Here is a 24,053-nt window from a genome sequence, read left to right as displayed (position 1 = left end):
AGATTTAACAAACGTACAATAATTTTTTAGTACAAAATTCACAGAAGCTGTGAAGGAAGCTTACAGTACTACTATTTTCGAATGCTGTACTCAAGTATTAAAGCCAATTGTCTCTGTCATGAATCAAGGTTAGGTTAAGTCACATACCAAGAAAGCAAGTGCTTTTTGTGTATGATACTACAATAAACTCTGAAGAAAAAACGTTTTCTGTTTCTTCTGCTCTTCCAAAACTGACGAAAGCATACTAAAGCCCAACTTAAGCTCAACTTAACAACCACTTGAAAAATGTTAGCCAACAAGAATGATTTCATTCCTTGAGTTTCAACGTTTGTTTTTTTTTAAAAGAACTCTGAAGCCTATTCTTGTCTATGCTTATGACTCTTCCCCCCATTCCCATCACCATTTATCCTCTCTCTGTCTTCTTCCACCTCCTGAGCTGTGTGCAATCTCAGTAAATGACAAGAGAGGGGTGCTACTGTGTTAGGCAAATTACAAGTCTAACTTGAGAAACTAATCTGTCTCTGAGTAAACTTTCTCTGTCTGCCCCAAGGCAGATCTCCTCAGGGCTAAAAAGACACTTATTCCTGTGAAGCTTTAGATAATCAAATATAGTAAGTCCTTGACAGGTTCTGCTACTTTAAGCAAAATGACTTAAAGAGAAACCAATTATACTATAAAGTTCACTGATATAAATAAGAGTTAACTTCCTAAGGCATCTCATTAACATTATAACAAAATGACATTATTTGAGGACCTGCTCTATTTGTTAACCATGGTTTTAACAATATGAATAAAAGAGTAGCAGCACAGTCTAGTATTTCATTTTCTAAGGTTTCCAGCATTGTACTATGTGATGGAATTACATCTTACACAGATTAAATTTTTTTTCCATTGCTTTTCAGAGAGAGTGAAAGGTGGCAGTGGGGAGCGGGGGAGAAACATCAACTGGTTGCCTTCCGCATGCACCCTGACCGGCTGGGGATCAAGCCTAAGGCTGCAACACAGGTACGTGCCCTTGGCCAGAATAAAATCCAGGACCCTTCAGTCTGCGAGCCGACACTCAACAACTGAGCCGAACCGCCTAGGGCATGGGATTAAATTTTAAAGTTACTGTAGAAGAAATAAAATCTCAGAAAGTCCAAATTGCTCCTAACTGCCAGTAAACCAATACTGAAACATCTCTCAATTAACCCAAACTGCCAGTTTTTCTGTGAGAATTGTAACAGATCACTGCTTCCTCAGCAGAGTGGTAGCTAAAGTACTTTTCTTGCAAGTAGGGTTAACGTTTGTATGAAAAAACACACATCTTTAAACATCTGAACTATAATGAGCAGAGCATGAGGGTCATCCTAGACATACAGGGACAAGAAATCGCAGACTTAGGTTTCCCAAAACTTCAACCACTTAGGTTAAAAACATCCTTGAGAAACTAATATAGTCAATGTGGTATAAAGTAAAAATTAAATATATTTCTGTATATATATATATATATATATATATATACACACACACACACACATTTATAAACCTTAAGTTAGTAAACTTGTTGAAATGCTAGCTCTTTGCAACACTAGGTCACTGTGCAACCTTATGCAAATTACTTAACCTTTCTATGCCTCAGTTTTCTCATTTACAAGATGACATCCACTTCACAGAGATGTGAATCGGCAATACACAAAACATTATATACATTTTTTTGTATATGCAATACACAGATACCATGTTAGAAATGACAAAGCATATAGTTTTGAAATTAGAAAAGTTTACAATTTGCATTCTTCTTGTCTGAAAGTTATATAATGGCAAAGTCTTTATTGACTAGCAATAACAAAGGACCCAGTAGATAAATAATAAACCATAATTAATATGGTACTGGTAGCCACAAAACAAGCCATGCAGCTTCAAAAGAGTTTTTTTAAACCAAAAAATGATGTTCTAATAATGTTACAATGTGCCTTTTTACCTGAAGAAACTTCTTCACATCAGCAATAATTTCTCTGAAGACAAACTCATCTTTCTGAACTTCAAACCACCCCAATTTAGTGATTTTAGCAATGACTTGAATAAGGGCTTGGATGACAAAGGGAGCCAGCTTGGGTTGTGATGCCACATAATTAAGGATGTAGTTTCCTGTAAGAAAATGTTCTTGATCATTTGAATCAACAATCTATTTCTAATATGAAAAAAAGATTTTTTAAAATTCCATACCTTAATTATTAGAGCTGTCCATACGAAAAGCAAATTTACACATATATACAAACACCTTAAAAATACATTACTTCTGAAAAACATACTGCTACTTTTGCTACTTTATAGAATCAGTTTCCAACTACACTAAGTTTCAAGTACTAGTCATCCATATACACAATATCTTCCTAATAAGTAGAAATCTGTTTTTGATTTTGCATGCATTCCAAGTAATTCTGATATAGCATCCTGAGAAATACTGGAGAATTGACTTTTCCCCATCATTCTGTTGTATATGAAGTGAAGATGAGGCTAAGAGTATGGGCTTCACACAGATTGTGCAGGTTGAAATCACAGCTCTATTTCTTCCTAGCTGTGAGATCTTAGACACATTACAGAGCTGTCAAGTCTAATTTCCTCATTTATAAAATGAAGGTTAACAATAGTGCCCACCTTATAAGTTTGGTGGATAAAATGAGATAGTACAAATCTTAGTAATGAGTATACGAAATAAAATGCTAGTTGTTATTTATTAATTTAAACAAATGCTTTTTCAATTACACATTGCTGTATAATACACCACTGTTCATCACTAGATGGGTAAAGGAGACTTGACCACTCATCTTTAAAAATGACAATGTATTTCTTAAATACGATCTGATAAAAAACATTTTAAACCACTTACTGATATCTATCCTCTGTTCAATTGGCAAAGGACTGACCCGGCTAACAAGTTTTGAAAGACATGTTGCTGCAAGGAGCTGAGCATAGGATGTCTGTAAAGAATAAAAAATTTTCTTATCATCACAAATGAAATCAGAGTAGTCAAAACTATAGTAGGAACTTTTCCTAAGCAATAATGAGAATTTTTCACATGAAACCAACAGTCAGAAAAGTATAAAATTTAAAACAGCATACCTCATCACAGAATTTCTCCATGAAAAGAGAAAATAAGGCTGCAACCAAAGTTAAGTTTCAAAGTGGCTCATTTGTTAGCCGAGCAAGGAAAGCCACTTACCAATGGAGAGCTCATTAAATCACCATTATTTTATTGCAGTAGCTGAAGTGATATATGTAGAGAAAATAAACCTCAGACCACTAGCCTTACAGTGAGATCAAGGCTCAGACAATGGAAGATATTTGAGCAACACAAAAGCAGATTTCAAACAAGGGAAATGACCGGAGGTTCTTAGTTCTTGCTGAATTGACAGATGTTACTAACACTGCCCATACTGTTACCATTGCTTACTGTTTATTCCAGATATCAGTGCTAAGTTTGAAGTGACTAAAGCATTAAACTCCATAGTTCATGAAACTACAGGTCAGAATATTCTTAAAGCAGTTGGTTGAGAAAACACTGATTCTGTACAATCTAAAGTACTATCTGCTAAGATGTGTCACAAGTGGTAGTAAAAATATATGAGGCAGAAAAGGGCTGCTGGACAAATTTACAAGGCTTGTAAAAATGCAAGAATCTAAAAGCCTATGGTATTCACTGTGTTAATCATCAGATACACAGTAGTAAATATTTGGATCTATCAGTGGTGTTAACTGTGGACTTCAATTCACTTTCGTGAACTTATCTTCCCTTCTGTAAACTTGTCAGAAATAGAAGCTGAAAACCCTTACTTTTCCCACCACACAGTTAGTTCAACAGCTTAGCAGTGGTAAAGTTTCATTACAATTTTTTTAACTCAGGGCTGAAACTGAAATTTTTCTGAATGAGAAGAACCGTTCTAAGCCACTACTATTGAACACTAAATGGCTTTGGAAGTTAGCTTTTGCTGCAAATTTTTGTGTCTCTTAATGATTTCAACCTAAAATTATAAAGTGCCTAAAAAGCAAACAGTGCTAAGTTCTGATTAATAAAACTTATAATGCAGTAAAGTTATTTCAGCAATAATTGATATTGTTTGAATCACAAATAATACCAAGCTACTTTACATACTTCCACACTGTCAAAAGTTAAAACAAGTAGCAAGATCTCTATTCTTGAGTTTTTTTCTGAGCTCAAAACTACAGTTTCAGCAGCATTTTTCAGACCTTGATGCAAGTGCAAAAGAAATTTCCATATTTTAAAATCCACTTAACTGAGCAATTGAGGAGCTTCCACCTAACCTTCAGCTGGAAGTGACTAATCTACAATGTATTCACATTCTATAAGGCAAATATCAAGAGAAGTTTTAATAGAATTCTATAAATGCCTTCTAAGTGATGAATATGCTTAATTAAAATCATATGCTCATAGACTGATATCGATATTTGGCAGAACCTATCTGTGTGAAAAGATATTTTCAAAAATGAAATATGTAAAATCTCATTACAGATCAGTATTAACATATGAACATTTGCAATCAACGTTGACAATAGGAATTACTAACTTTGAACAGCTATTAAACAAAATGTTATCCCCAAAAGGATACTTCCATTCTTTTTATTAGGCTTACATTTTTAAAAACTGTATTCAATTATTATATTTTAAAATCTCATAATAAAACTTTGTGGAAATTTGTTTTCTCTCTTCTTATAAACATACTTACAAAATATCCTTGATTTTGTCTCTTGACCCACAAAGTCTAAAATATTTACAATCTGGCACTTTACAGAAAAAGTCTGCCGAACTCTGCTCTAGACCATACAGTCTCTGACTGTATTGCTTACTGTATTATTTCAGAACTCTTTATTTATACATCTATGCCTCCCCAACTAAACGATGAGTTACTTTAATGTACAAATATAAGCCAGTAGGTAGGAAAGCACCTGGTTTTACATTTAAGTATTTGCTAAATAATTGCTGAATGAATGCCTATGAAACTCTAGAAGGGAGGGAGGCAAGACTTAGTCAGCATTCCTCTGAATCATTCCTTTCTGTTTCAGTCAATTACAACCTGCCTTTCCTATCTTAGATTTGTTTTGTAAAAGCTGTCAGTCAACTTCCTAAAAATGTAACTTCTGTCCATCGATATGATACATAAAGAGGGGCCAAGAAGAATCAAGAAACTATTTCAACCTATGCCTATTTCCACCGCCTGGGCACTTCTCTACGTTTGTTTTTAGGCTTTCCAATTCTTTCTCTGATTACTTTCTTTGAAAGTGAAATAAACTGTAGTCAAAAGACGTGGTAATACCTATCAATCATCACTGCTAACCTAAATGAGTTCATTAATAATGACGTATATCTACTGATCTTTCATGATTAATCACTGTTATCAAATACTTACTGTTCCTTGTTCTAATAAAAGCTGACACTTGCTGAGACATTCTGGGCTGTCAATAAGTTCCAGGAGTGCTTTCTCAGCCTCTATTCTTTGTGTAAGATCAGTCCCTATGTAGAGATGAGTACATAATACTTCCAACTCTGCCAAACTCTTAAAAAGAAAAAAAAAATATTTTACTTGAGTGGAAAAAATAAGATAATCGTATTAATCACAGGAACAAGGGATGCAAATATCATGCCTGTGTTCATCAATTCAATAAATGCTTATTGAGCTACCACTACTTTCTAGAGGTCACAGTGGAACAAAACAGGCATATCTCCTACCTCCAAGTTATTTAATTCTAAATTGATAGTTCTGTGATGGAAAAGTAAGAGTATAGAAAGAGGGGAACTTGCCAAATCCAAGGAGTTAGAAAAGGCTTGCCTGAAGTAGAAACAGTTATGCTGACCTGAAAGGGTGAATCAGACGAAAAAAGATGAGAGAGCAGTCTAGGCAATGAAACAGCATTAACCAGAGCCCAGAACAGAGCTTAACCATTTCAAGGCATTAAAAAGGTCAGTATGCCTGATAAAGGGAGAGCAAGGAGGAGATGCCAAATGAAGCTGAAGAGGTGGGCAGGAGGAATTAAGGGCAAGTTGCGGACACTACACCAATTTACATTTACATTCTTTCTCAAACTGTAAGAACTTCTATGGCTCCATCTACAAAAAAGAAAAGATAATTATAAATATATGCTGATTTGGGGCTTCTGAACTAATGACTGATAGTGCTGCAGGCAACTATGTCATGATTTTCAGGTATGACTTGACCCATGTTATTGCTGGCAGTTAATAACTAGTTATCACAGTGTAGGCTCCTACTTTATAGGCACGAAGAATAATTCACTCTGTTTATAAATATAATCTCAACTGAAGATATAGGACACATGGATACAATCTGAAAAATATTAAAAATGAGTTCAGCATTCCTCTTAGCTTAAAAGAATTTTTGTTAATGGCATCCTACTAAAACAAACGACTTCCCTTTGAACTTGAATCAGAGAATTATTCTTTGGAGGACAAACAACAATTGGCACAGATTTCAGTGTCAGGTGGGCATATAAAGAAACACTATTTTGTGTCCCTTCTGGCCTGAATTTGTATATGGCAGCCTTACAGCTACACCAGTGCAAACACTCCCTCAAATGCTAATAGGAATACATGGGAAATGCTGAAATGAACCTCCTCTACCTCCCTTATTCTTTTCACTCCTCTCTCCTTCTTAGTGCCTTTATGGCATTTTCCACTTCCCCAACCAGGTCAGAGCCCAACATCCCAGACCTGGAAATTTCTGCTAGAGTGGAAATAAAAATACAAAAGAAAGGTTTCAAATGGGTAAATTAAAATAAAGGAAAATAAAATAAAGGACCTCAAAAGAACCAATGTGAAACATTCCCACCCTCCACCCCAGACTGGTTCAACAAGTCCTCAGAGTACTACATACTGTTCATAATATTAAAATGCATAAAGAATTTATGGTTTACTAATATACAAAGAATTCCCATAGTTTCTCCAAGGGTCAGAAATACAAAACTGAAAAGAGCTACCCATTTCCCCCTCATAATTCATGATCAAGCTCAGAAGTCTTTCTTCATCTAATAAATTTGAAGGGCTGAATTTTAGAACTGATAATATAATGATAAACTGACCTTGCTGCATTCATCCAGGTCTAAGAGTCTTTGAAGAAGTAGACTTTGAGTACAAAAAGAACTAAGCCAGAAAGTGACAACTGTTTAAAAACAAAAGGCAGCAAAAAGAAGAGTCTAATAACAGTATCTACCTCATAGGTTTGTTTGGAAGATTAAATGAGTTATGGACACATACCTTTTGGAACACAGTGCACTACACTATAAAGGCTAATTGCTTATCAATATTACCTAATAACAATAATATATGAATGGAATTATATCCCCCTACAAGATAAGTCCAAGTCCTAACCCCCAGTACCTTTGAATGTGACCATATTTGGAAACAGGATCTTTGCAAATCCTTAAATAAAGGATCTCAGGATGAGATCATCCTGGATTCAGGGTGGGCCCTAAATCTAACGATTCATAAGAGAAAGGAGAAGGACATTCTAGGCGCAGAGACACTGAGACACAGGTAGAAGGTCATGTGAAGGAGAAGGCAGAGATTGAGGTGACCCATCTACAGGCCAGGGAACACCAAGGACTGCCAGCAGCCAGCAGAAACCAGAAGAAAGACAAGCAAAGGCAGCATGAGATAAAGAGAGAAAGGTTTGAACTTTCCCTTCCAAAAGAATGAAACAAAGGGGGGAAAATCAAGTTAATCTTTCACTGGAATTCTTACAATTAAACACATGCCTGGCAGACTAAATCTTTTCAGAAAAGGATACACACACACAGATCCTTACTCTGGTGGAAAAGTGCTACCTAAACACTTAAAACAGTTAAACTCACACTGTGGTGACTGCTGACAGACCAAGCAATCTTCTGACTAGCATCTGACTTTCCAAAGAACCTTTCTGAAGAGACTATTTTTCACAGTGAATTGATAAATTTGCATCTTAGTTTTGTACGGTCAGAGAATATGATTAACATGAGAATGCCTCAGAGAAAGGGCTCCTTGCTCCATCTGACAACTCAGGTTTGAGTTATTAACTTTGACAAGGCTTAATATCAACATTAGAAGCCCATTTAAATAACTAATGGGTAGAACAAGTAGAACTGGACATCACCTAACTTTGATAGAGAAAGTATCAAATATAAACTCAGCACCCAGTTTCCATAGCCTAGGAGACAATGACACAATCCTGCCTACGGTCTAAATAAGGATCTTCCAAGTTATTCTGGACTTATTTCTGGCCTTTGCACTTGACATACAATTAACCCCTAAATGATGTAACTTCTTTCTATACAGTAATTTCCACACACTATCTATCAACAGGTAAATGCTGAGTAAAATAAGCCAGACAAAAAGAATGTACATTGTATGGCTCTTTAGTAACAGAAAGCAGATCAGTGGTTTCTGGCTGGGGAGGGAATAGGGGACATTACTTTTGGGGGGTGATGGGTATGTTCATTATTTTGATTTCAGTGATGGTTTCATAGGTACATACATACGTCAAAATTCACCCATCTGCACAGTTTAAATAAGTGCAGTTTAGTATTTGTCAATTATACTTCAGTAAAGCTAAAAAAATGACGGCTTTTGTTCTAGGGGGAAAAAGTCCCTTAATAATAAAAAAAATAAATCAATGAACCACAAAAATCCAACCTCAATTCAATTTAAAACTCTTTTCAATTACTTCCCTGTATCTTTCCTGACTTTTGGAATTAAGCTTCTTGATTACCACTAACAGAAAATGCCTTTATCTTGAAGTTATTCATTTTCCACAAACTCTTTTCTTCCTCCCTTTACTACCTTTTCCTGAGCATATCTGAAGGCTTGTTCTTGAGCCTCTTATAACTCTTACTTCCACAATGAATTGGATAGTACTGTTTTAGTGCTTTATAGTTTACAAAAGCATTTCCATCTTTTATTTTTTAAACCAATCCTGAAAGGTATACTCCTGCAAAGTACATATTTTAGGACACCCATTTTACAAACTGAGGCTGAGAGATCAAATATTGCTCAAGAGCAAACAGAGCAAATGGTCAACTTTGAGTCAAACTTAAGTCTATAGGTTCCATCAACATGTCTCCTCACTGCCCTGCCATCTTGCTAGCCTTTATTTCAGTCATCATCAACTCTGTCTGTTCACCATCTTTATATCTATCAACAAATGTCTTCCTCTTGGGAATCCAGAAAGATGCTGAAAATTATCCAAAAATGTCAGAAACGGAATTGAATATATTTCCCACAGATTTCCACTTCAAGTGTCCCTTTTTGCCCCCAGTGGCTTCAGAGGTCTAGATAAGAATCTAGATTTACAATCTTGATGTTATCTTTGGCTCTTCATTCTCCTTAGTCCTTCCTGCTTAATTAAGAATTTGGCCCTGCCCAAAGAAAAGTCTGGCCTTTGCCCTCAGATTCTGGGAGATAATCTATGTCATACCTGATAGGAGTGTTTCTGTTCAGAATGGGAGGTAGGGAGGTACACCCGCTAGTCTTAAATTGGGGGCTGGTCACACCAAAAAGGCCAACCACATGTTTAGGGTGGAGACTTGGATTACACGGTATCAGTCTCCCTAACAGACTGGGATCAATCACATGGGCAATGAATCAATTGTGACTACATAATGAAGCCCCAGTAAAAACTCCAGAGCTCAAAGCTCTGGCGAGCTTCCCTGGTGTGCAATACTCAGTGCATATTGCACACATGCCTGGAGAGGAATATGTCTTGAGGACAACAAAAACTTTGTTTTGGAATTCTCCCAGGTTCTGCCCTATGCATCTCTGCTTTTAATCAGTTCTAATCTGTGTACTTTCCTGGTGATAAACTACAACCATGAGGGTGGGTCTGGGAATCCCCCAAACACACACTTGGTGTCAGAAGTGAGGGCAGTCTTATGAACTGTGCCCTCAAACCTCGAAGGCTGGCTAATTCCAGGTATATACCTACTTTGTCATAAAGTTCTACCAAGTCTTTTCAAATAGACTCAGACTGAACACCTCTGTATGATATTCATAGACAGTAGAGCAATAAAACAATATTTTCTAACTGTGGCCTCCAGTGCCCTGGATTCTTCATTGGCTTCTTTAGGATCTGCCACTTACTTATTAACTGACCTCAAGTAAAGTATTTAACCTTTTTAAACCTCATTTTTGAAACTGCAGATTATTTTGAAATAATATCCACCTTCCAAAATAACTGTCAAGAATAAGACAGAAAAGGTGAGAGAAAGCTTAATTCAGTGTCTGACACGCAGCAGATCCACAACAAATTGAAAATAATCTCTTAATTACTGATATTTATAAAACACCATATTGGTCTTCTGTCTAGAGTTTCTCCAATTCAAGTCCACACTGCCAGGATGATCACTCCTAACCCCATTTCATCATGTTACCATCTTGTTTAAATATAACAGTTCACAGTCCCATCTAGATCAAATCAGATAGTCTGTCTGGGTATTAAGGAAAATGACTATAGTCCCTGGTTCTGGAACACTCTTGAGAGCAAAAAACATCGACCGACTAGGTCCCCTAAATTTTTCCCAGTGTTAGCTCTTGATTCTCATCAAGGTCCCTCTGTTCTATGCACTTAGCCTATATCTTATTCCCAGCTCTAACTTTCCTTACTCTGCCCTTTACCAGATCTGGACTGTCTCCTCTCAGATAATCCAGACCCATCATTTCCTTTGGGACAGAGAACACTAACTGATAGCTTCCTAACCAGATGCATGTACCTTAAATGGGTTATCAGTAAGCCTGATATTGATCCCCCTGCCCTCTGGGCAGCCAGGCTTCTGGCTGTGGGCAATTCACATCAATGAGCTACACAATTACCGTTTTTTATGTATGCCATGATGTGAAAAAGGATGGTGGAGCAGTGCCCTAACCTCACCTTACACAAATCCACTTCTTTACTCATCAGCTTAACAGCATGATTTTTGACTAGCTACTCTGCTGAGGTGACAGTAAGATATGGGTATGAAAGAACATGGAATTATGAGTTATTAGGTCTACTCTAACCCTAGAGCCTTGGGCAAATCACAATTGTTCTAAGACTCAGTGTCTTCAGGAATAAAATACACACATATATGCACACTTCTCAAGTTAGTTGTGGGGCTCAAAATCTACAATGAATATGTGAAAATTAAAAATGGTAGGAACTGGTTATCATTTTTAATAAACGCTCCTTGAGTTAACTGGACAACAATATGATCCTAAAGGCCAGGAAGAATTCAAATGGAAGTTTTGGAGCTTTGTTCTGGCCCCCAAACTATCTAATTTTTTATTTGTCCAACTCCACTTTTGAGCTGTCCACAGCTGCTGTGAAATACATGGCTAGAAAACCAGCATGGGCAGTTCTGACATTAGCAGCTAATTTTCCAACATTCTAGCTAAGTAGGAAGAAGTCTTCCAGGACTGAGGGATTTACTGCTATGCATCATCTTCCCAAGTCTGAAAACGTTCCAAACCACCACCATAGTTTTTAATTACCCCCAAGATTTATATCTGAACTATGGACATCTGATTAACCTATTTACAGTCCCTAAGTCCTCCCTGTGAGATTCTCCCTGTGAAAATTTCCCAGGGGGCATATTTATAAAGTGATGATAAGTAACATTATTTTGACCCGGAGATCCTTAAAATGGCAATGAGTCAAAAGGCAATGTGTGGGGCTCACCACCTCCTAGTCCACAACACCTTGGAGTTGTCAATTACCGGACACAAGAGTGGCTGGTTGGAAAGAAAAGACCCTTGGGAGAAAGAAACAACGAATGAGTCAGTGTGACCACAGGGAAGTCCAAAGAAGTCTACAAAGGGTATGTGACACACTGTCACCACATCAAGAAAATGCCTACCCCTCCCAAGTCATCTCCTGCCACCCACAGCCTCCCTACTCCCCTCCCTTTTGTAGGAACCCTATGCTCCAGCCAGAGGGAACTTCCCGCGGCGTGCCATCTTCCACAAGTCTTTGCCTTGGCTCACACTGTCCTCTTGCCTCTCCACCCTTCCCTTCTTCACCTGGCCAACTCCTACAATTCTTTCAGATCCCACTAGACTGCAAGTTCCCCGAGAGTAGCTGTCATAAAGTTTTGCTAGAGTTGTGTCTCAAAGTAGAAATTCAATACATGAGTGGACAAATGGAAGCTCAAAGCAGCTCAAAAGCATCTCCTGTCTGAGCAGCTCAGCAGCTCCGAGCCACGCACCTGGTGGGCTGCCCCTCGTCAATGTTGCCATGAGGGCCTCTGATTAATTCTATCGCATCATTTTCCACACGCACTGTAATCATCTTGGCATCAGCGAGGGCAGGCATGGTAAAATGACGCAGTCCTCCACCCCGGAACTTTGCACGCTGCCGGAGCCGCAGCGGGGAGCTCTCTAGGTGTGTGCTGAGTGAGCAAGTGGATGCACACGCCCGTGCAGCCCGGGAACACGCGAGCCTTCCTCCTCGAGCATCCTTCGCGTCCGCACGCTCCCCGCGCGCCTGCCCGCGTTTCCTCCCGCGACGAGGCGGCTGCGGAGCCCTCCTCGCAGCTCCCCGCGGGCACAGCCCTGCCCGCGCCGGCCACTCAAGTCCGCCTGCTGGCGCCGCTCCTCGGGCGGACCCCGGGCCCCTCTCGAGCTTCGTCCCAACTGTGTGTCCACGGACGCCAGAGCCGCGGCCGGCGACGCGGCGGGCAGGCTGTCCGGCCCGGCCCGCTCCCACCTGCGCGGGCGCCGCCGCCGCCGCCGCCGCCGCACCTCCCCCGCGAGGCGAGCTCCGAGCCTGGCCTCTGCCCCTCCACCCGCCGCCCCTGGCTCGGGCCGCCCCTTCCTCGGGCCCGGGGGGTACAGCCCAGGCCAGGGTCCGGGTCCCCGGACGCCGGTCCCCGGCCCCGCGGCCTCCGCCGCCGTCTCCGGCCCTCAGTCTCCAGACCCCCGAGTCCCACCGCGCTCCCGGGGCGGCGGAGCGGGGACCCGCGACGCGGAGCGCACTGACCTGGAAGTGCAGCGCCATCTTCCCGGGAGGCGGCGCCGGCCCGCGGCCCCGAGAGCCTGAGGGGAGGGAGCGGAGGCGGGCGCCGCGAAGCCCCAGCCGCCCGCGGGGTCCCTGCGCCGCTGGCTCGCGCGCTCTACGCCTCCGCCGCGAGGCCTCCGCGTTCCAGGCGCTGGACGGGGCGGGGCCTGACGCGAAGGGGCGGGGCGATGGGGCGGGAGCGGGCCCAAGAAAGGCGGGGCCAGGGCCGGGGGCGGGGCGAGCGCGGGAATCTCAACTGTCCCCTGCACTCGACTCAACTGCTGTTACCTCATCCCTCTGTCCTTGGGCACCACCGCCACAACCCAGCAGTCACCGTGACCCCTGGCTCTTCCATCTCCCACAGATTCTTGACCCCTAACCCTATGGCACAACTATTGCCCACGGCGTCTGACTTCCACGATTCCGCAGTTCTCATGTCCCCTAAACGCCCCACTTGTCTTGACACAATCAGCCGTAACCTTTGCCTGCTACATGCTAACTGAGGTCCTTGACCTCTGACCCCCCAAAACCCAACTTCATTTTTCTTTTTTAACTTTATTTTGGTTAAAATTAAACTGACAGTGTCTACATGGTGTTAAGCTATAAAATTATAGTTCGCCTCTTCTTGTCTATATTTCATTTAATATGAACTTATATTTTAAACCAAATGATTCCATTGGAATGAGAATTGACTTGAGCAGAAGTGGGTCAAAGTCACTCTTTTCTGATGCGCTTCATTTCTCCTTGAAGTTTGACAGCTCTGGTTGGGTGGGGGGGTGTCATTGTACTTCAGTGTGAAAAATTCCTGTAAGACTTCTTATAGTTCAGGTCTACTAGCGACAAATCCGCTCAACTTCTGTTAACATGCAAACCTCTTTATTTTACCTACATTTTTAAAGGATACTTTTGCTGGGTATAGAATTCCATTTTGGCTTTTTATATATATTTTTTCGGCATTTAAAAAATGTGTTTCCCCTGCTTTCTGGTTGCCATTGTTTCTGTTGAGAAGTTAGCCATCAGTCTGTTGCCCCTCTGAAGGTATTATGTCTTTTTTCCCCACCCTTGGGTGCTTTACAATTTTTCTTTCATTTTGATCTACAGCAGTTTGAGCGAGAGGTAGTAATTGTATGTGTGTGTGTGTGTTTGTGTGTGTGTTATCCTACTTGGGATTCATAAGATCTCTTTAAAAAGATCTAATTTTTTAAAATCAGTGTTTGAAAATTCTCAGCCAGGATTTCTTTAAGTGTTGCTCTGTCCCCTTCTCTCTCTCTCTTCTTCTGGAACTCCAATTACATGTATGTTAGACCTTTTTGAGTGTTCCATAATTCTTTTACACTCTTTTTTTGGTTTTTGGCCTTTTTTTCTCATTGTGCTTTAATATGCGCATTTTTTACTGACCTGTCACTCACTCAGTAGAATGTGTTCTGCTGTATCTGAGCTGCTATACAACCCCTCTATTGATTTAAAAAAAAAAAAAATCTTTATTGATTTCAGAGAGAAGGGAGAGGGAGAGAGAGAGATAGAAACCTCAATGATGAGAGAAAGTCATTGATTGACTGCCTCCTGCACGCCCCTGACTGGGTATTGAGCCTGTAACCCAGACATGTGCCCTGACCAGGAATTGAACCATGATCTCCTGGATCCTAGGTCGATGCTCAACTGCTGAGCCACACCCATCCAGACTGAATTCTCATTTTCAGTTATAATATTTTTAGTTCCAGAAATTCTTTTTGACTTCTTCCCTTCCATTCTTTAAGTAGATTCCGAGGCTCTGGTGAAATATTTTATCTTTCCTCTATTTTCTTCAACATTTTAACCATATTATTGAAAGCCCCTATTTGATATCTTCAATATCTGAATCACCTCTAGGTTCTCCTGGCTTTTTGTATTTGGCTCTATTTTTTTCAAACATGCTTCATAATTTCTTATCGAAAGTCAGACAGTGTGGAAGAGAAATTGTTGAGGCTCTGGATGATACCAGATTTCTCCAAAGAGGAGGAAGGGTTAGGTTTTCTTATTGTAGTAGGCAGCTAGAATACCAGTGAATCACCTTAACCCTATTGAGGCTTGGTTTTACATTTTTAAATTCAGGTTTATTTCAGTTTTGTCCATATTCCTAGGTCATGGTCCTTACTAGATCTTAAAATTAGAAGCCCAGGATGCTTACCAAAGCCCCTCCACCTTGTGGGGCTTGAACTCTAACTCCCATTTCTCCAATACTATGCAGCTGCTAAAATTTCTGTTCAGCTCTTTAGGTGTTGCTGTTCTCCTGAGTTTCTTAAAGCCTTTCCCTATGCATGTGCATCTTAAGCACTGACTGATAATTTGAAGGGAATTTGTACAGATTTTTGGACTCACATCTCTGTAGCTTCCTCCTCTCTAGAATTTTGTCCCTCAAACCCCAGCTGCTTTTATTCTCCAACTCCCATCTCTGCTCCTATCGACTGAGATTGCTGCTGGCTATTTAGTTCTGTTGCCCCTGTTCCAATTGGAAAATGCTGTGGGGGCGGGGGGGGGGGGGGGGGTAAGCTGAGGTGAATGTGAATCTTGTCCTTAGTGCTTTCATGGATTGAAGCTGATCAAATCCTGCCTTTATCTGTGGTTCTCTACTACCTTTAAGCAGTAGTTAAATATATGTATTTGTCATGTGCATATGCATATAGTTTTTAATATGTATTAAATTACTGTTATATATTTATCTGTAGCTTTTATATATGTAACATAGTTGTTAAATATATGTATATTTATACGTATTTGTCCTGTTTTGATCATTGGGAAGTCTAATCCAACATGCCACTCTATTATGATCAGACTATTTGCATCTTCCATTCCTGATTTTCATAGCTCATCCACGGCCCATGAGTCCTCCTCCCCACAGCTCAATTTCTAAATTTTAAAATAGTCAATAACCTCATTCTGCTATTTTTGATTCCTATACCCAAAGCTTTTGATTCTTATATTCTAACTTCTATTTCTATGTGCCAACAGTTTTGATATCCAATCTTATTACGATTCCCACACCCCAACATTTCTGACTCCCACACCCCAACGACCAATATTGATTTCTGACCTCCCTATTGCATCTACTACATACTTTCTATTACCTCAAATTTTAGGTCATTAGGGGAGGAAAAATTACTTGAGATTTGATCATTTGACTTTTTTTCCCCATTCCAGAATACCCTTGCCACAAATATCAGGTTGTGATAAAAACAACAGCTGACTATTCTGTGGGCTCACCAGGTCATTCTGGAAATGAGAAGCCCATTATCTCATCCCTTTAAATGTGAGTGACCACTATGATTTCTGTTTCTGTTTAACTTAACTCTCCCTTTCATGATTTTATATCAACAAAACATGCATTCAACTCCATATCATTTTGTCAATTAATACAATTTAAGATAGAATTGCGTCACTACAGCTATTAAAATTAGCACAGAAGTTGCTCCAGGATGTCAAATAATTCATTTCTATCACAAAAATCAGTTAATGGAGGGACATTTAGAGCCCTTAGGAATTACAAAATTACCTTCCCTTATGCCAACTAGTCTTCTAAAAAAGACAGATGGAACTTTGATCTTTGGATCTTTTCAGGGGGTTTAACTAACATTTGTAATTCTAGTACCTTAGGAAATTCACCTAACATATCTGAGTTTAGAGTTGTTATTTCTAAAATCAGGATAATAGTAAGTCTATAATTTAAAATTTTTATAAGAAGTAACATTGAAATAAAACAGTAGAGCACAGTGATTAGGAAAACAGAGATAAGACAGCAGGCACAATAGTTAGGTAAACAGACACTAGAACAAACAGCTTGCATTTGGATACTAGCCACATCACTTACTAGCTGGTAAGTTTGGTGAAGTTACTTAACCTCTTCATGCTATCGTCTCCTCATCTGTAAAATGCAGACTTATAGTATCTATCTCATAGGTTGCTGAGATAATTAAATGAGTTAATACTTACGACATACTTAATGCCTGGCAATTCAGTGCTACATAAATACTAATTATTATTATCAATCAAACAGAGTAAATTATTCTAGACATTTTTAGTCTGTAAATTTATAGTCAAGCTGGATATTTCCTCATTGCCCCTCCCGTCTCACCCAGCTACTGTATCCTGGAGAATTTTGAAAGGCTGTGACATTAACAGCATTCCTGATTCATGTTTTCATAAACTGTGGGACTAAAACTTCAAAATATCCAACTAAATTTTCACTTTATCAATACTTAAAATGGAAAACCTATCATCAATCATTTACTTGAGTAGTACATATAAAGAAAGTATAGGAAACATTAGCACACATTTTCCTTAGCTTACTCTACAAGTGCGGTTTATTTAATACACTTAGTGAGATTGCTTAATACCTCAGAAAGTTTGGGGGATCCAGCAAAGTGCAGGCAGGTAAGAGAAATGGGAGGAAAAATGCATCTAAAAAATTCAAATTCACATTAAACTTGTCCGAAAACAACAGTTACATAAAATATTCACCTGTGTATATTTCTTTCATGTTGGTTGATTTCAACTATATTTTTGTTTTGTCAAATAATTAACCTTAAACTCCATTTATCCACTGTGAAACCAAAGTAACAAAGAAAATTTCTTCTCACTGGTGATATGGATATGAGTTCTCTCACAATGTTGATTATAACATATATGCTAAAAACTATACATAATTTTTCTTTAAATGATTTTATACTTTTAATGTACTAACAATAATAAAGGTATACTGCTATGTATTATTAATGGCACTATGCTGACAAATAAAAATTAAGGAATATTTTTCATTTTGTACATTCTGTATATTGCCTTATATTATTTGCATATTAGTTCCTTCAAATAATAATAGTTTAATACATTTTTATATAAGCAACATAGTAATGTTATGTTTTTTGTTGTTTTTTTTTCCTCTTGGTAGTACTGTTATGTTAATATGCATCCTTAAAGTTACTGCTGAGCATGATCATGGTAAAATGTCACCTTACATGCAATACTATTAGATAAATAAAGCAGTATAACCTTTCTGAAAAACATTTTTTGCAACATATATCAAGAACCTTGAAAATGTTCATCATCTTCACCCAACTTGTAGAAGGTAATTCTAAAAAAATAACCTAAATTAAAAAAAAAAAGTTTTACAGGTAAAAATATTTATTATAGCATGATTTATAATAGGGAAAAGCAGAAAAGGTTAAGTAAATTATGGTATAGCATATGCAGAATCCTATAGTCATTAAGAATCATGGAGAGCCCTGACAGGCATGGCTCAGTGGTTAGAGCGTTGGCCTGCGCACCAGAGGGCCCTGAGTGCAATTCCGGGTCAAGGGCAGTACCTGGGCTGCAGGTCTGATCACCCCCCCACTCCTTCCACCCTCATCAGGGCCCATGTGGGAGGCAACCAATCAATGTGTCTCTGTCACATCTCTCTCTCTCTCTCTCTCCCTCTGTCTCTGTCTCTGTCTCTCTCTCTCTCCCCTTTCCCCCTCTCTCTTCCCCCCTCACCCTCCTCCCTTCCACTCTCTAAAATTAATGAAAAAAATATCTTCACTCCTCCAGTGAGGATTAAAAAATAATCATGGAGAGCTTTGTAAACACATGGAGAATGCTATGCTATAAGATTTCTATGCTATGTAAAAGGCAAAATGGGACAATATATCATTACAATCAAATAAAAAAAAGGCATAGAAAAAAAATGAATGGAACAGAATACAAAAAATATTAACAGTGCTATCTTATAAATGGTGGAATTAACAGATGATTTTCTTCATAATGCTTCCGTATCTTCAAGATTTTTTAAAATACACATTATTCATATTTATAATCAGAGAAAAACTTATGATGTAATGAAAAATTAGACCTAAGCAGATTAGTGTTAATGCTTATTAATGTGCTCATTAAATAAGTGCTTATTAAAAATGTGTTGATGGGGTGTGTGTGTGGGCAGGGGGAGGGGGAAAGACAGCTAGAAAAGGTGTACTTGACCCAACAGGCACTATTGTTGTTTTGGACTTAGGCAAAGTGTGTGTGTGTGTGTGTGTGTGTGTGTAATTTTTAAAAATAATATAATCTTAAATTGAAATGGAGAGTATAAAATGTGTAAACTCTAGGGAAATAGGACAGGAAAAAAGAGCTATCACCAGTCATAGCCCATTTTATGTGCATAGAGACTTCCCAGAAACAGATATGTCCCCATATCAAGTGCTTTCCTTTAAAGATTTCTATAAAATACATTTAGGCCTTGAGAGTATTACTGAGAGTATCAATGCGAGTATTACTGTTTAATTATTTTAAGAGTAAAATTAATTTGGAATAAAATATAAAACTAGGTCCCTCATACACTAACATTACTTCGAGCAGGCAAAGCTACACCATTGCTTAGAACTTAAGCCCTTTCCTTAAGGGTCAACGTTTTCTTGTTGCTGAGGGTTTTGTTTTAAATTTACTGTCGAGGTACCCGGTTGACCAGGCAAGTCTCTCACAAGGAAAAAGGAAGGGGCCTAAGAATAGCTCAGGGGAACCCAGTCCCCAGTTTTCTCCTGGCGCCTTCTGCCGACCCCTCTCCTGCCCCAACACACACCCGCGCCTTCCCGAGATTAGGCTCCTTGCTGCGGAGGAGCTCTGGGGAGATCCATCGACACTGATGCCCACAGTAAGTCCTTTACAATTAAAGCGACTTATTTTAAAAGGGTATTTCTATCACTTTCTGCTGACTATAGAAGAAATCCAGGATTTTTGTATATAATGTAATGATACAAAATTGTATACAATCAAAAGTAAAAGTTACCAAGAATGGCACCGCTCAAAAATAACCTACCTTAATACAAAAATAACCTACCTGTCCTATTTCCCTAGAGTTTACACATTTTATACTCTCCATTTCAATTTAAGATTACATTATTTTTAAAAATAATAACCTACCTTAATACAGCAGTTCAAGTCCTTCCAGGCCTGTGTCTCTGCACATACATACGTGGGCAACATTTTTTTAACTTCATACAAATGAGATCATGTTAAAGCTCTGTGTCGCACCTTGCCTTTTCTGCTTAACAATATATTTTAGATACCTTTTGATGTCAGTATTATAGATCTGCCTCATTTCTTTGTAAGAACTTCATCGTATTTCACTGTGTACATATAAACCATGATCTATTTCATAAATCCTCTGCAGAGAGAAATTCAGGTTTGTCTGACACTTTCACTGTTATAAATAAAGCAGATGTAGCAATATTAAGTGAACTATCAGTAATCTATATAACCAGGGGTGGCAGAAAAGACAAAATTTGGCCCTCAGGACATATAAACAAACTGCTCCTAAAAAAGCTTTCCAGCTTGACTTATACCAAAGTTGACCATATGGTTTACTGTTCACACAGGACACTTTTGAGAATAAAAGAGGAAGCTATTAACACATACTCTTGCTAGCCCTAGAGCCATTCAGTGGGTGCAGCAAGGTCCACACCAGCTGTGACGGAAGAAGGTTGGGGGAGCCACTCTGGGCCAAGCAGGCAAAGAGGGCTTCTGTGTAGGAGGGCTGGTTGGTAAGGATGTCGGAGCCTGAATGGAGTGAGAGCATCCACGCATGAGAGTGGTTCTTGGGGTGTCAGAGAGTAAGCAGGAGGGGAGGGCGTTCATGCAGAGTTTTGGTCTATTGAAGGGTTTGGGATCAATTGGTATAAAGAGGGCATCCATGCATTGAGGGGAGGGAGGGGGGCACAGTGCCAGATTTTGGAGCTCAACAGACCCAAGACAAGCATCCTTGCAGGGGTGGGGGAAGGGTTAGCCAGGCGTGGGGAGTCAGAGTTTGCACAGGGTAGGGGTATATTCAAGTGGAGGAGTCTCCTGACAGGGACATCAGAACCCATGAAGGGGGAGAAGATGCCCATGCATGGGAGGAGTTAGCGATGAAGGTGGGAAATTGGTTACCTACTGGGGAAGTGCATAAATACAGGAAAAATAATGGAAGCCAGATTCCTCACAGTGGGAGAGGAGAGGTACAAATATGGAAAGAGAAAAAACTAGAATGAACCCTGCAGTGTTAGATTGGAATTAAAGTATCAGTAAAAATTCAAGGTTTTCAATATATAGAGATAGAGAAATAAATTTAGGGGTGTGTGTGTACCCTACATATATGTCCCACTGAGAGTACCTGAGACCAGCAACACCCCAATAGCAATGAGCACACCTACCATCCAGAACTTGGCTCCCAATCCATAAACATGGAAGGAATGCTAGGCTTAGAATATCTCTATTTATACCCCCTAATGAAAGAATTGATTCAGGCAATAATCAGTTGGTTAAAATTATTAGTTGAAAGGTGATGGGGGACTTTGTTCTAGTGGGATCAGGCTTTTACCTCCTGAAACAACTGACCAATACTAGCATTACTAAAAGTGGGACAGCTGGATCTGGTGTGTCTTCTACTGTGATAGATTACAAAGTCCACAACACCCCTACAAAGGGGTCATGTCCACTGAACCTGAATCTAACTAAGTCTCCAGAGCAAACATCCTCTTATAGGAAGCGAATGACCACTCCCACCCCAAGGAAGCCCACAGACAAATCCAGAATGTGAAATAGTCTACGTCAATAAATCGCCTGGTTTCTACAATAAGCTAGTGATATAAAAAACAAGGGTGTGGGGAGGGTACTTTTCTAGATTAAAGAGACTTGAGAAGGCTACTAACCAATTGTCATGGGTAGATTGTGTTTTGAGCCTAATTTTAAAAGCCAACTGTAAAAGAACACTTTTGAGACAATTGGGAAAATGTGATTACGGACTGGGTGGTAGATAGATGACGCCAAGGAAATACTGTTAGTTTAGGTATGATAAAGGCATTCTAATTATGTAAAAAAAGTGTCATGTATTTTATAGATTCTGAGGTATGGAGAGTAAAATAACATGAAAGCTGAGGATTGTTTTAAAAGATTTTGGGGGGAAAATGCAAACTAAAAAGGAATGAATGTGTCAATGTGGAAAATGTTGGTAATTATTGAATCTGGGTGATATGTGTATAGAGCTTCACTATACTATGAACTCTACTTTTGAGGATGCTTAAAATTGTTATGATAAAAATAACTCTTCAATGGCTTACTATGAAATTCCAACTCTGTACTCCGAGTCTATGGTCTTCTTTTCTAGCCCAATCCTACTTTTCCAGATTTATCTATTGCTACTCCCATCATGCCCTCTACAGAGATACAGTAATAATTTGCATAGCCTGATGGTCCTGGCTGCTTTGCTTACACCGTTTCCTCCATGTAAATGTCACCAACATCCATTATTCTGAGAAGGGTGGCCCAAAGATGTGGGGTTGGAGGGTGATGACTAAGGGAAGTGAATTTTCTTTTTGGGGTGATGGAAATATGAAATTGATCATGATGAAAAAATCTGATTGTCGTGGCCTGGCCGACGTGGCCCAGTGGTTGAGCACAGACCCATGAACCGGGAGGTCACAGTTCAACTCCAGTCAGGCTGCATGCCTGGGTTGCAGGCTGGATCCTCAGTAGGGGGGTGCAGGAAGCAGCTGATCAATGACTCTCATCATTGATGTTTCTCTCTCTCTCTCTCCCTCTCCCTTCCTCTCTCTGAAATCAGTAAAAACATATGAAAAAAATCGTTTAAAATTTGACTGTGGTGATGGATGCATTGTGCTCTTTAAGAGGGTGAAGTGTACAGCATATGAATTATATCTCAGTACTGCTTGTAGCCAAAAAGGACCATATCAAAAAATACAGAAGCTGTTTTTTATAATAATATAATACAATGGATTAAAATAGTCATTACTCTAGGATCCCATTTTTACCATGTGGATAAGAGAAAGGAAAACATATTGTTGAGCAGTTACATACCAAGCTCTGTGCAATTCTTATTAACACTACCAGCTGGTATGGTAGGCATTTTTTTATTTTACAGGTGACTTTAAAGAAGTTAAGCACCTTGTTCAAGGTCAATCACCTTGTTAAGTGGCAAAACCCAGATTTAAATAAGTATGTCTGTCTATACCGTAAATATTTTCCCCACTATACCATACTAGCCTTTTAATTTTATTTCAACAATGGAGCTAAATCTAAAAAGACCTATTAGAAATACAACAACAAAGAATATGGTAGATTCTATTTTGGCATTATTTTAGTTTAAAAAAAAAATCACATTAAAATATCCTAAACTCCTGTGAGTTGCCTCACAGGATATTTTTAAGCATTTAGAGAATGAAATTAAAATATATGTGCATATGTATATATTTAATTAATATGTAATTATGCATACTAAAAATCCTTTCTGAAAAATACTGCAATATCATTGTCACATAGCTCAGTTTTATCTTAAGTGACACAACATTTTGGAAATTGACTTTATTATCTCCCAGGGTGAAAAAAACCTAAGCCACCTTTAATCCAGCTATGTGAATTTTCTTGCCCACTTATTTAACTATTTATTTCAGCCAATATAGTAACTGATGTAAGCTGACATTGTATAATTATTTAGTGGTTGATAGGGTCCTATAAAGGTGGAAAGCTTATATAAATTTAATATTCCATAGTTTCCATTTCTTAATACTAAGTATTTTTTCATTAGTAGTAATCTCAGGAAATCAGAATAGGCCATCAGTCAATTTAACATTAAAGTAATTTTTCTTTTTTTTTGTCCTGGGAAAGCAGGAATGTCGATGCCAAGGGCACCAAATAAAAAACCAGAAATCACATAAATCCCGCTTTTCAAGGGAGAAACTACTCTATGTAGCCTTTGGAAGTATTAGGTTGTGAACATCCAATCAAACATAAATGGGATAAGATATAAAACAAAAAGTGGATGGGTGTTAAATTGTTGCTTCTCAACATTAGGGACTTCATTTTATATCAAGAAACTCATAAAGAATAGATGATTTAGCTTAACTCTCCTAACCACTACGGTTTTTTTTGTCCTAGCTTGTGCTAAAAGCTCCCAATATTTGGTAATACTTTTCCTCGTTTGTTTTTCCTCTTTTGGGAATACTTTTTGATTGCTAACAATAGTAACATTTTCTTGGACTTAAATGA

General features: G+C 38.9%; 1 protein-coding gene across 3 annotated transcripts in view; it reads right to left on the bottom strand.

The window, feature by feature from the left end:
* RANBP17 (RAN binding protein 17) overlaps positions 1-13,167 on the bottom strand; it is a 219,188-nt gene extending 206,021 nt beyond the window's left edge. For all 3 annotated transcript variants that reach the window (XM_081137136.1, XM_081137137.1, XM_081137138.1), the window contains exons 1-4: positions 12,996-13,167; positions 5,409-5,555; positions 2,873-2,963; positions 1,964-2,130 (exon numbers count right to left, since the gene is read on the bottom strand). In XM_081137136.1, coding sequence (XP_080993262.1) covers positions 1,964-2,130; positions 2,873-2,963; positions 5,409-5,555; positions 12,996-13,013 — 423 coding nt within the window. In that variant the 5' untranslated portion in view covers positions 13,014-13,167. The remainder of the gene's footprint in view (positions 1-1,963; positions 2,131-2,872; positions 2,964-5,408; positions 5,556-12,995) is intronic.
* Between the last annotated feature and the right edge of the window lie 10,886 nt (positions 13,168-24,053).

The sequence above is a fragment of the Miniopterus schreibersii genome, assembly GCF_964146895.1.
Source record: "Miniopterus schreibersii genome assembly, chromosome: 4".
NCBI lineage: Eukaryota > Metazoa > Chordata > Mammalia > Chiroptera > Miniopteridae > Miniopterus > Miniopterus schreibersii.
This window is presented reverse-complemented; position numbering and strand designations above follow the sequence as displayed.